The sequence below is a fragment of the Cyprinodon tularosa genome, unplaced genomic scaffold (assembly GCF_016077235.1).
Source record: "Cyprinodon tularosa strain WSP-4 unplaced genomic scaffold, ASM1607723v1 ctg993, whole genome shotgun sequence".
Lineage (NCBI taxonomy): Eukaryota > Metazoa > Chordata > Actinopteri > Cyprinodontiformes > Cyprinodontidae > Cyprinodon > Cyprinodon tularosa.
The window spans coordinates 129,884-143,802 of record NW_024039777.1 but is presented as its reverse complement, the minus strand read 5'-3'; the positions used below and the strand labels follow the sequence as shown (position 1 = coordinate 143,802).

The following is a 13,919-nucleotide window of genomic DNA, read 5'->3' as shown; positions in this document are numbered from 1 at the left end:
AGGGGGACCAACTCAGAAACATGAAGGCTAAATGATATTTCTCCATGAAGTTCTCGAAGATATTTTGCAAGAAGACTGAACCCATGACAAGCAAAGTGTGGATGCTTAGTTAAAAGGCACTGCTGGAATTTTAACCCGGGATCTCCTGTTTACAAGACAGGCACTTTGACCAACTATGCAACAGCACCATTTGCACATAGAAATCGAAATGTTTTTGAAGTGAAAAAAGTGGTTTAGCGAAAAAAGATGAAAGACAATTTTGATGCTTGGTAAACTTGTCAGCCAGATTTACATGACAAAAGGGAAGGCACTGCTGGGATTTGAACCCAGGATCTCCTGTTTACGAGACAGGCACTTTGACCAACTAAGCAACAGTGCCTTTTGCATATAGAAATAGAAATGTTTTAGAAGCAAAAAAAATTGCATTTTAGGACCCAAAAAAAGCAAAGCAATAAAAGAAGGCAAAAAAGTTCATGGTTGGTAAACTTGTCAGCCAGATTTACATGACAATAGGGAAGGCACTGCTGGGATTTGAACCCAGGATCTCCTGTTTAGGAGACAGGCACTTTGACCAACTAAGCAACAGTTCCATTTGCATATAGAAATAGAAATGTTTTAGAGCCAAAAAAAATTCCGTTTTAGGACCAAAAAAAAGCATAGCAATAATAGAAGGCAAAAAAGTTGATGGTTAGTAAACTTGTCAGCCAGATTTACATGACAAAAGGGAAGGCACTGCTGGGATTTGAACCCAGGATCTCCTGTTTACAAGACAGGCACTTTGACCAACTAAGCAACAGTGCCATTTGACATAGAAATAGAAATGTTTTAGAGCCAAAAAAAATTGCGTTTTAGGACCAAAAAAAAGCATAGCAATAAAAGAAGGCAAAAAAGTTGATTGTTAGTAAACTTGTCAGCCAGATTTACATGATGAAGGGGCAGGCACTGCCAGGATTTGAACCCAGGATCTCTTGCTTACTAAACAGGTACTTTAACCAACTAAGCAACAGCGCCTAAACTTGCAAACTGTGTGCTGACCCCTCATGAAATTCACAGAAGACACTTGGAAATGTCTTTTGCTCAAAAGCATGAAGTAGTAACAATGCTAGAGGTCAAATTGATATTTTCCGCTATGAGGTACAGATGCATTTTTAGATACGATCTGTTCCCTTTAACAGTCAGATGCTTATGCATCCTGACATAACTGTCTTATATAGTGACCATTTTGCCTTGTCATTCTTTTAAAGAAATGTACTTTAATGACCCAGCCACAGCTCAGGTCGATACCGAGCCAAAGCATCACAAAACTATATGTCTTTAGTTGTTTACCTATGAAAAGTTAGCTCAGCAATATGAGACAAAAATACATTGCTACCGGCCATACTCAACAGTTAGTTGAATCAAATTTAAAAGAATTTCATAAGGTATTCATCTTTAAAGAAACTGATTTTTTTTTTTACAATTCAAGTGTTTGAGTTCCCAAAGTACAGTGCACTTTACACGTGACATGTTGTGGCTGTGTCACCTTTTGAGAAAAAAGCAGAGCAAAGAAATCAGTATTGATAAGTTTGAGTGTGCCACAATATGAACAAACAGTTGTAGTTAGTTGTTAGTTGGTTAGTTGTAGATGGCTGAAAAAAGTTAGAAAAAAATATTAGAAAAAAATACATTGCTACCAGATGTACTCAACAGTTAGTTAATTCAAATTTCAAAGAATTTCATAAGGTAATCATCTTTAAAGAAACTGCAAAGCCAAAATCATTTGCTGGTAGTGTTTTTGCATGATCTGAGCCAGTAGGATGCTTAGGGTTAATAAGATCTGCCACGACCAACTCGATGTTGGAACAGAAACAGCACTTACATAAAAATGGATACAGAATCACTGGTCCAGGGCTACACTGGAAATGAGAGAAAAGTTCAAGGTATGTACCAATAGCAGCTGCTTTAAAGTCCCGATCCAGGGAACAAGCGCAGACTGGCAGATGAGATATCAGCTTCAATTCAAGTGTTTGAGTTCCCAAAGTACAGTGCACTTTACATGTGACATTTTGTGGATCTATCACATCTGGGAAAAAGCAGGTTAAGGAAATTAGCATTGATAAGTTTGAGTGTGCCACAATATGATCAAACAGTTGTATTTAGTTGTTAGTTGGTTAGTTGTAGATAGCTGAGAGGGACCAACTCAGAAACATGAAGGCTAGATGATATTTCTCCATGAAGTTCTCGAAGATGTTTTGCAAGAAGACTGAACCCATGGCAAGCAAAGTGTGGATGCTTAGTTAAAAGGCATTGCTGGAATTTTAACCCGGGATCTCCTGTTTACAAGACAGGAACTTTGACCAACTATGCAACAGCACCATTTGCACATAGAAATCGAAATGTTTTTGAAGTGAAAAAAAGTGGTTTAGTGAAAAAAGATGAAAGACAATTTTGATGCTTGGTAAACTTGTCAGCCAAATTTACATGACAAAAGGGAAGGCAGCGCTGGGATTTGAACCCAGGATCTCCTGTTTACGAGACAGGTACTTTGACCAACTAAGCAACAGTGCCTTTTGCATATAGAAAGAGAAATGTTTTAGAAGCAAAAAAAATTGCGTTTTAGGACCAAAAAAAGCAAAGCAATAAAAGAAGGCAAAAAAGTTGATGGTTAGTAAACTTGTCAGCCAGATTTACATAACAAAAAGGGAGGCACTGCTGGGATTTGAACCCAGGATCTCCTGTTTACGAGACAGGACCTTTGACCAACTAAGCCACAGCACCTAAACTTGCAAACAGTGTGCTGACCCCTCATCAAATTCACACAAGACACTTGGAAATGTCTTGTGCACAAAAGCATGAAACAGTAACAATGCTAGAGGTCAAATTGATATTTTCTGCTATGAGGCACAGATGCATTTTTAGATACGATCTGTTACCTTTAACAGTCAGATGCTTATGCATCCTGACATAACTGTCTTATATAGTGACCATTTTGCCTTGTCATTCTTTTAAAGAAATGTACTTTAATGACCCAGCCACAGCTCAGGTCTATACCGAGCCAAAGCATCACAAAACTATATGTCTTTAGTTGTTTACCTATGAAAAGTTAGCTCAGCAATATGAGACAAAAATACATTGCTACCAGCCGTACTCAACAGTTTGTTGAATCAAATTTCAAAGAATTTCATAAGGTATTCATCTTTAAAGAAACTGATTTTTTTTTTTTTTTTTACAATTCAAGTGTTTGAGTTCCCAAAGTACAGTGCACTTTACATGTGACATTTTGTGGCTCTGTCGCATTTGGGAAAAAGCAGGTTAAAGAAATTAGCATTGATAAGTTTGAGTGTGCCACAATATGAACAAACAGTTGTAGTTAGTTGTTAGTTGGTTAATTGTAGATGGCTGAGAAAAGTTAGAAAAAAATATTAGAAAAAAATACATTGCTACCAGACGTACTCAACACTTAGTTGAATCAAATTTCAAAGAATTTCATAAAGTATTCATCTTTAAAGAAACTGCAAAGCCAAAATCATTTGCTGGTATTGTTTTTGCATGATCTGAGCCAGAAGGATGCTCAGGGTTAATAAGATCTGCCACGACCGACTCAATTTTGGAAAAGACAGAGCACTTACATAAAAATGGATACAGAAGCACTGGTCCAGGGCTACACTGGAAATGAGAGAAAAGTTCAAGGTATGTACCAATAGCAGCTGCTTTAAAGTCCCGATCCAGGGAACAAGCGCAGACTGGCAGATGAGATATCAGCTTCAATTCCAGTGTTTGAGTTCCCAAAGTACAGTGCACTTTACATGTGACATTTTGTGGATCTATCACATCTGGGAAAAAGCAGGTTAAGGAAATTAGCATTGATAAGTTTGAGTGTGCCACAATATGATCAAACAGTTGTATTTAGTTGTTAGTTGGTTAGTTGTAGATAGCTGAGAGGGACCAACTCAGAAACATGAAGGCTAGATGATATTTCTCAATGAAGTTCTCGAAGATGTTTTGCAAGAAGACTGAACCCATGGCAAGCAAAGTGTGGATGCTTAGTTAAAAGGCATTGCTGGAATTTTAACCCGGGATCTCCTGTTTACAAGACAGGAACTTTGACCAACTATGCAACAGCACCATTTGCACATAGAAATCGAAATGTTTTTGAAGTGAAAAAAAGTGGTTTAGTGAAAAAAGATGAAAGACAATTTTGATGCTTGGTAAACTTGTCAGCCAAATTTACATGACAAAAGGGAAGGCAGCGCTGGGATTTGAACCCAGGATCTCCTGTTTACGAGACAGGTACTTTGACCAACTAAGCAACAGTGCCTTTTGCATATAGAAAGAGAAATGTTTTAGAAGCAAAAAAAATTGCGTTTTAGGACCAAAAAAAGCAAAGCAATAAAAGAAGGCAAAAAAGTTGATGGTTAGTAAACTTGTCAGCCAGATTTACATAACAAAAAGGGAGGCACTGCTGGGATTTGAACCCAGGATCTCCTGTTTACGAGACAGGACCTTTGACCAACTAAGCCACAGCACCTAAACTTGCAAACAGTGTGCTGACCCCTCATCAAATTCACACAAGACACTTGGAAATGTCTTGTGCACAAAAGCATGAAACAGTAACAATGCTAGAGGTCAAATTGATATTTTCTGCTATGAGGCACAGATGCATTTTTAGATACGATCTGTTACCTTTAACAGTCAGATGCTTATGCATCCTGACATAACTGTCTTATATAGTGACCATTTTGCCTTGTCATTCTTTTAAAGAAATGTACTTTAATGACCCAGCCACAGCTCAGGTCTATACCGAGCCAAAGCATCACAAAACTATATGTCTTTAGTTGTTTACCTATGAAAAGTTAGCTCAGCAATATGAGACAAAAATACATTGCTACCAGCCGTACTCAACAGTTTGTTGAATCAAATTTCAAAGAATTTCATAAGGTATTCATCTTTAAAGAAACTGATTTTTTTTTTTTTTTTTACAATTCAAGTGTTTGAGTTCCCAAAGTACAGTGCACTTTACATGTGACATTTTGTGGCTCTGTCGCATTTGGGAAAAAGCAGGTTAAAGAAATTAGCATTGATAAGTTTGAGTGTGCCACAATATGAACAAACAGTTGTAGTTAGTTGTTAGTTGGTTAATTGTAGATGGCTGAGAAAAGTTAGAAAAAAATATTAGAAAAAAATACATTGCTACCAGACGTACTCAACACTTAGTTGAATCAAATTTCAAAGAATTTCATAAAGTATTCATCTTTAAAGAAACTGCAAAGCCAAAATCATTTGCTGGTATTGTTTTTGCATGATCTGAGCCAGAAGGATGCTCAGGGTTAATAAGATCTGCCACGACCGACTCAATTTTGGAAAAGACAGAGCACTTACATAAAAATGGATACAGAAGCACTGGTCCAGGGCTACACTGGAAATGAGAGAAAAGTTCAAGGTATGTACCAATAGCAGCTGCTCTAAAGGCACAATCCAGAGAACAAGCGCAGACTGGCAGATGAGATATCAGCTACAATTCAAGTGTTTGAGTTCCCAAAGTACAGTGCACTTTACACGTGACATTTTGTGGCTCTGTCGAATTTGGGAAAAAGCAGGTTAAAGAAATTAGCATTGATAAGTTTGAGTGTGCCACAATATGAACAAACAGTTGTAGTTAGTTGTTAGTTGGTTAATTGTAGATGGCTGAGAAAAGTTAGAAAAAAATATTAGAAAAAAATACATTGCTACCAGACGTACTCAACACTTAGTTGAATCAAATTTCAAAGAATTTCATAAAGTATTCATCTTTAAAGAAACTGCAAAGCCAAAATCATTTGCTGGTATTGTTTTTGCATGATCTGAGCCAGAAGGATGCTCAGGGTTAATAAGATCTGCCACGACCGACTCAATTTTGGAAAAGACAGAGCACTTACATAAAAATGGATACAGAAGCACTGGTCCAGGGCTACACTGGAAATGAGAGAAAAGTTCAAGGTATGTACCAATAGCAGCTGCTCTAAAGGCAAGATCCAGAGAACAAGCGCAGACTGGCAGATGAGATATCAGCTACAATTCAAGTGTTTGAGTTCCCAAAGTACAGTGCACTTTACACGTGACATTTTGTGGATCTATCGCATTTGGGAAAAAGCAGGTTAAAGAAATTAGCGTTGATAAGTTTGAGTGTGCCGAAATATGAACAAACAGTTGTAGTTAGTTGTTAGTTGGTTAATTGTAGATGGCTGAGATGGACCAACTCAGAAACATGAAGGCTTGATGATATTTCCCAATGAGGTTCTTAAGAACACTGTAATCAATGCAAGGCCTGAGGAATCCATGCTTCTTACTAACAAAGAAAATGCCTGCACAAGCAGGAGAGGAGGATGGGCGGATAATGCCTGATCTGAGTGACTCTGAGATGTACTTCTCCATAGCATGGGATTCAGGTGACAAGGAGTTTAACCTCCCCCTAGGAGGTGAGGTGCCAGGCAGAATGTCAATCCCACAATCAAAAGATCTATGAGGAGGTAGGGCTGTGGCCTTGCCCTTATTGGGACCCTAGAAAGATCCAGATAAAAAGCAGAGACCACAGAATTTACAGTCACTTCCACCCTTTGCCAGTTTAGGGTTGTGCTTAGTTAGTGCTTAGTTTGCCAGGTAGAGCCTAAAATTACAGGAACCTGAGGTGAATCAGCTACCATAAAAGCTAACCATTCAACATGGTTACCACACAGCACCAGCTCTACACACTGGAGAAAATGGAAATCTAGATAAGTAATTTTTTCTTTAAATAAGTGCATTTGTTCTTGAATTTAGGAGGTAAAAGAGACATTTTGCCAATGGAACAAGACAATTTACATTTGAAATAAGAAAACGTTATTGCATTATCTTATTTCAAGTGCATTTTATCTAATTATCTTATTTTAAGAGTAAAAATACTCATTCCACTGGCAAACTATCTCATTTACCTACTTAAAATAAGGATAAATACACTTAATTTAAGAAATATTTACTTATTTCTAGATCGTTTTTGCAGTGCAGGTTTTGTCAAAAGAGATGACTGGTTAAGCGGATGTCCATCTAAGGCTAATACTTAGTCAAAGTCTGGTGAGGGAAGTAGCTTGATGCCGAGTTTTCTGGCCAGGTCCCCATCCATGAACTCCGATTCTGTCCCATAATCCAGAAAGGCTGACAAACTATAGCTAAGTGAACAAACAGGCTAAGTCACAGGGAGAGGAAATTCTGTGGAGGCAGATATTCTGGCTCTGCTCAGCAGGATCTTCCCTCTTTTTACTGAGCCTGATCTTTTACTGGGTAGTGGGTTGAAAGATGTACTTCTCCACCGTAGTAGAAGCAGGGGTGAAGCCTGAAGTGACAATCCTTCTCCTTGAAGAGACGTGCATGTCCCAGGTGCATAGGTTCTTGACACGATGAGCGAGGGGGGTTCCACTGTCGTTCTGTGAACCTCTGAAGCCGAAGAGAAGGAGGAGTGGTGAATGTCAGGACCCCTCTCCTTGCGTTGCTCCTGAAGGCAAAGGTCAATCCAGGATGCTAACTCCTCCAGCTCCCTCAGAGAAGAAGGATAATCATGGGTGGAAAGCTTATCCTTAATCCTCTTGCTGAGTCCAGTGATGAAGTTGTCCACCATATTTTCCTCATTCCACGGACTACATAACAGGAGAGAATCTATAATGTACTCTGACACAGATTTACTCACCTGCTTTAGAATCAATAACCCCTTGAAGCATCTCTGCTGGGTAGAACGAGGCTAAAAACGCAGACTAGCTCCTATGAAAAGTCCTTATAGGATTCACAGAGAGAGGAGTTACTCTGCGACTCCGACATTCCCCATAACTTCACCCTGCTCGCTAACAGCAGGATCACATAAACCACCATGGCTTGATCAGACGGATCGCAGAGAGCTGCAGTTGGCAGTGAATCGCACACTGAGTTCAGAAGCACTGATCCGGATCGCCCCTATACAGTTCAGGGTAAGACAGAAGTGGTTAATGACATGCATAGACAGCAGACGTCCTCGCACAACGGTCTGTCAGCTGATGGGTACTTTTTGGCAAACAACATAAATAGCTTAGGAACCAAGGTGGAAACTATTGCCGTTAATCAGCTGCCGGGCCAATTACAAAGGTGAGCAGGAGCAAATGAAAAAGCCAACCATCAGCGGCAAGACCACGACAGTTGCTTTGCTATGAAAAATACAAGTAATCTAATAATAAATAGAAACTGATGAATGCTCCAGATGGTTATTGCTTCTACTCAGCAGATTTAACTGTAAAACTCCAACTCTGACAAACCAAATCAGTCCAAACTTGTTTGACCACAACAACCACTTTGCAGTTACTGTGTGCATCAGAGTGTTAAAAAGTAATTAATGTGGTATTCCATTTGGGTCTGGATTGTGTTGATCCAGAGGGGATTCAAGCAGGCTGTGTAACACATAGTGTCAAAATAAAATATTGATGAGATTAGGATAAAAACAACTTAAAGGAGTGAAAGTTAACAGAAAAGACCTTCATTCTCCAAAAGCCATCAGTCATCCATTTATCATTGCCAACAGTTTTTTGCATGATATACTATAGATTTGCTCCCTGTCACAGCAAAACAAATGTTGGCCCTCATCCAATCCTCTCCTTTGGATCAGGCACAAAGCCATTTGCTGATGCTAAAAGTTGGCAAACCCTAGTTTACATGAACCTCTAATTCTGAAACCGAACACCGGGGCTGATTTGCTCCCGAGAGGGTTGCAGTGAGCAAATAGAGTCTATCTGTATTCCTCCTAAATGCAGGCTTTTATTTAGGGAAAAACCTGGTCATCATTATGTAAATGTGGATAAATAACAGGCAGTGGATCACCTGACGTTCTTAAAGACAAAACTCTTTATTTTATGCAGTGTGAGAAAACAATTAGCATTGCAGAGAAGCTAAAACAGAGAAGGAAAACTAACCACACACAGGTGGTGTCGAGTGAAGACTTTATAATAATTGATTCAAAATTAAAATGATGTTAATATAAAAGTATTTTTTGCAGTCTCCTTTCTTGTTATTTTCATTAAATGATATTTTTTATATATAGCTTTTCACTAATGCTATGCTGCACTAATCAAAATTATGTTTGAACAGTTTATAACTCAAAGTGCCGTGCAAGAAAAAGAAGAACTCAATATTATAGGCAGAAATAGAGGAAGAAACTTCAAACATTTGTGTTTAATATGTGGTTCTCTCTGTCAAATAATAACCCAATTGCACTTAAAAACAAGGCATAACCTGGTTTTAAACATGAAAACAAAGTATATTAAAATACTTTGTTTTTCAAGGAAAACACTGGGACACCTCACAGCATAATGGGCAGTATTATCTGTCCTATCACATCTTCTATAGTTGAATAAACATTAGGCCTACTCCGGATGAAGCCAGGCTTGGACGTAGCTGTCCATTTTGTCCTTTGCTTAGGGGTGTCCCGTGCAGATGAAGCCGCAGGAATGCAGATTACTTTGAAACCTGCAGCCAAATGCAGAATTTCAAGAAGATTTCAAGAAGTAAAGAACTTTACCTGAAATCGAATACTAACTTGATATTATATCTTGTCTTTAAATAAAAGCTGCGACAAAAGCTAAAAATCTTTTTTTTTTAACATTTAACTAATTTCCAAATTAAATCCTCAATTAGCAATGAAAGCAACGTAGCATATGAAGCAATGAAAAGGGGAGATTAAACATTTGTTAATTTATTTCTTCTATTTGAATGTAGACTGGTTATATAAAGGCATCATGCCAAAGCAGAATACAAAGAGGAACAAGTTAATAGTAGACAGTTCTGAAAAGGATGGGAGTACAAGAAAAAAAAATCAAAGTACTCACAGCCAACCTTTCTTTCTAATCTGCATTCAAAGACTTTGGGTCTGTGTGAGCCTACTTTATCTCTAAGAGCCACTGGAGGTCCATTTTGTTATTAAGAATGAAGCAGCTGAGTAAACCAATAACTAATGTCTTCTATCGCTTATTCACGCTTGGCTTCGTAGCGGCTAATCCTTTAATTGGCGCAGAAAGACTGCCTGAGGTGCTCTAGTCTTGAGTGAAAAGTCCTATGAAGTGGATGCACTGCATCATCTTGATGAATTATTCATTGTGGTAGTCTGCTTTCAAATCATAATTGTTTAAACGCATCTGAAGGAACTCAGAGATCATGCAGATCTCTTGCAAAAGTCGCCATATTTTAACAAAATTTTTAAAGTTATGCTCAGATTTAGAAAATGAAAATGTATGTATTTCTTACACTGCACTTCTCACAGAGGCCCCTTTTTTATAGCCAATCCATCAAATCTGCCCCAAACCAGAGAGAATTTACTTAGATTTCCTCAGATGCTCAGAGTTACTGTACCTTCTCTGCCTTTAGGTGAACTTCAGATCATCTAAAAAGAAATTACATGGATACTTCAAACCTATATTTCATTTTAACGAGCTCAGTCTTTGGTTCTAAACCTTTTGGGCAACAAAAAATGTTGAGTCAAGCATTAATGCATGCCTTAGAGGACAGCCATGGGGATGAACTCATCTTTAAAAGCTTTCGTGACTCACGGTTTCTCAGCAAAACTATCATCAATTGCAGACTGTGTGATACCAAGAGAGCTAGATGTTTAACTATGTGTGGGTTATGCCAGTGCGAGGCTTCTAAATTGCTTTCCTCAATATTTCTGTGTCCAATTGTTTTGAGTTTCATAATAAACATTACTGCCCTTGGCTCGGGGGAGTGAGGAGTAAAACTACAACTTGATATACTTCTAGATGGAAAAAAAATGTGTATTCAAACCTTTATTACATTTTAACAAGCTCAGTCTTTGAATATATATATATATGTATATATATATATATATATATATATATATATATATATATATATATATATATATATATATATATATATATATATATATATATATATATATATATATATATATACATAGATGGTTCGAGGCTGGGTCTTCCAACATGGCAATGACCGGAAGCACCAGAGTCTATGGAGGGAGCTCAAACTCTGTATTTCTGACAGCCCAGAAACCTGAGTGATCTAGAGGAGATCTGTGTGGAGGAGTGGGCCAAAATCCCTCCTGTCCAGTGTGTGCAAAACTACAGGAAAAAGTTTAACCATTCCAAATGCAAACAAAGGCTACTACCAAATATTAACATTGGCTTTCTCAGGTGTCCAAATACTTATTTGCAGCTGTATCATCATTGTGATATCTGGATTTTTTTTAAACAGATTATGTTTCTCACAGTGGACATGCACCTACGATGACAACTTTACACCTCCCCTTGATTCCTAAGTGGGAGAAATTGCAAAATAGCATGGTGTTCAAATACTTATTTTCCTCACTATATTTAGATTTTGAATGTGAGGAAATCAATGGAATGTGGTCCTTTGTGCTTTGTGACCCATTAGGGGGTCTCAGTGCTGGGCACCCTGCAGCTGGGTGTTTTATGGCTTTAGATTTAGGGTATTTTTACAGGGATTATCCCCTCTCAGATAGTACTGAGGAGGACAGAGAGGATCTGGATAATATCTAATGAATTTAGATACTGTGAGTCACATTACTTTGTTGGGCTGGTGTTGCTACTTGGTTTTGTAGCATGTTCACTGCAAAGATCTTTGTATCACTCACTGGTTTAATTGTTTTTCTTATATGAGCTAACGCGCTGAACACATAGGACATGTTTTCAGCAATAAATAAATGTAAGCAGTAATTAAATTATAAGATAAAAAATAATTATGTAAATATATTTTCTTTTGCTGCTTTTATTTATTCACCTTTACATAATTACTTTATTTATTTAGTATCATTATAATTTTTAACTTGTTTTTATACTTACATATTCCCGTGTAGGCCTTTATCTGTTTCAGTTTTTCTATTGTTTCACTCTTTTTATCTCTTCCAACCTATTTATTCATGTTTGACCTTTTTTCCATTTTTGTATGTATTTTGCATGTATCATTATGTAAATAAGGGGGAGGTGATCTTAAAGTGGACAGTTTCTGTCTATTGGTTGGTTAGACTGCATAGAATTTACATTTTACAAGGCCAGAGACAGTCACAACAAAGATTGCTACCTACCATCTAGAAGACTGTGCAGCCTTGTAAAATGTAGGAACTCTTTTTCTAAGTCTGTTTTCTCTTCAGTTGATAAGTGAAAAAACAGCATCTACAATTTATGGAAGATTTACACATTTAACAAAGAAAAGGCTGCTATCAAAGCAAATTTGCACTCATGAGTGACGTATGTGTAAGCGAAGCGAGTGAAGAGACTGTTGGCGTGTCTGAGATTGGATTAGCGTAAGTGTGATTTGGAGGGATGCGTGTGTCATTGTGTGAGTAAAAGTGTTGATGTATATTTATAGAAATATATTTTTGTAAATGGTTTTAGTAAAAGGAGTGTTTGAGAGGCTAAGGATGTTTTTGGTGGATGTTCAACCTGGCCGTGGAATACGGATAGAAAATAGGAATCTTGCTATAACTTGGCACCCCAACTTTTCCTTTGTATTTAAAAAGTTAATAAAAGGTTGTGCATTGTCCCTGTCTGAAATAAAAAATATACCAGTGAGGTTATCAGTTAGCAGCTTCACTTGAAAACAGTGACAAAAATCCTGACTTAATTTCTTGTGTGGAAATATATATATATATATATATATATATATATATATATATATATATATATATATATATATATATATATATATATATATATATATATATATATATATATACATAGCTTTCTACCTTTTTTTATATATTACGTTATTTTTTTCAAGTCAATTTACAGTAGGTAACTATCATCCGAGGTAATTGGTCAAATGCTAAAGAATTTCTACTGCCACATATCAGTATATTTGCTGAAAATAATGGGAGTATGACTTTGACAAACCTAAGACCTATTTTAACACAAATACAAACCACGTATTTCTTGCTCTTTGGGTCAAAATAAAACAAACTTAACCATTGACTAAATCGGCATGTTCCACAGCTCCACAGCTTTTTTAATTTGTCATTTCACATCTTTGAATTACCTGGAGAGGAAATCCCAGCTTTTTTGGAAGCATTCATGCTCTTCAGCAATCACACAACTTCTATTGTTTCATTAGTGAGAAATTGCAGAGTGGCCACCTGCTCAGAGGCACTTTGGAAGGTTTTGTAGGGCCGTTTCTTGAATAATGAATGCATAGGAAGGCCTAATATAGAACCTTATATCACTTACCTTCTCTTCCTACCTTGTCTTTATGTGTGTGTGTGCTTGTATGAAGGCTGTGTGTGTGTGACATGGACAGACTCGGACGAAATGAGTTTATTGGGGAGGTGAGAGTGGCCCTGAAGAAGCTAAAGGAAGGAGAGAGCAAACGCTACAATATGGGGCTAGAGAGAATTGCACAGGTAAGAATAACATCTAGAATTTAATAGAATAAAAAAAAAAACTAATTGAAATTCACCATTCTTTGTTTTTGTAAAATGTTGATCTGCTAATACCAGCTTAGAACCTTTGGTCAGTTTTTTAAAAGGTCCAGGAGTCCTTGTGGGCTTACACTAGCGCCACAATCTTTCTGGAAATGTGCTAATACTCTCACACCAACATGAGGGTATCATTCCCAAATTGTAACCCACATGCTTGTGTAAATGCTCCTAGATAGGTGTCAAAACCTAATTGAAAAATTGAGCGTAAGTCAGTTTACCTTCCAGTTCACAGTAAGCCACTATTTTTTGTTGTCATGACCGAGATGACTGAGCATTTAGACAGGCATACATCATAGGAACTTTTAGAAGCATTCCCTCTGTTTTTTAATCCTTCCTGTTGTGAACATTAAGTTATTTTTGGAATATGTATCATGGGAGAGATAATATTGAGATTACAGCCCTTAGCTTCTAGTAGGGACAGACATATTAATAGCATGGTATCAGAATT

The 13,919-nt window shown here is 37.3% G+C and overlaps 1 protein-coding gene and 7 non-coding genes across 8 annotated transcripts in view; 1 reads left to right on the top strand and 7 right to left on the bottom strand.

Annotated features, from left to right (window-relative positions):
* The window catches only part of doc2d (double C2-like domains, delta), an 85,714-nt gene that overhangs the window by 28,630 nt on the left and 43,165 nt on the right, over positions 1–13,919 (top strand). The window contains exon 5 of the mRNA XM_038276073.1: positions 13,267–13,393. Within this exon, the coding sequence (XP_038132001.1) occupies positions 13,267–13,393 (127 nt within the window). The remainder of the gene's footprint in view (positions 1–13,266; positions 13,394–13,919) is intronic.
* Positions 306–379, bottom strand: trnat-cgu. Its single transcript has one exon. It is a non-coding gene; the product is annotated as a tRNA-Thr (tRNA).
* On the bottom strand, positions 517–590 carry trnar-ccu. The gene has a single exon. It is a non-coding gene; the product is annotated as a tRNA-Arg (tRNA).
* On the bottom strand, positions 728–801 carry trnat-ugu. The gene has a single exon. It is a non-coding gene; the product is annotated as a tRNA-Thr (tRNA).
* On the bottom strand, positions 2,474–2,547 carry trnat-cgu. Its single transcript has one exon. It is a non-coding gene; the product is annotated as a tRNA-Thr (tRNA).
* trnat-cgu lies at positions 2,684–2,757 on the bottom strand. The gene has a single exon. It is a non-coding gene; the product is annotated as a tRNA-Thr (tRNA).
* Positions 4,224–4,297, bottom strand: trnat-cgu. Its single transcript has one exon. It is a non-coding gene; the product is annotated as a tRNA-Thr (tRNA).
* On the bottom strand, positions 4,434–4,507 carry trnat-cgu. The gene has a single exon. It is a non-coding gene; the product is annotated as a tRNA-Thr (tRNA).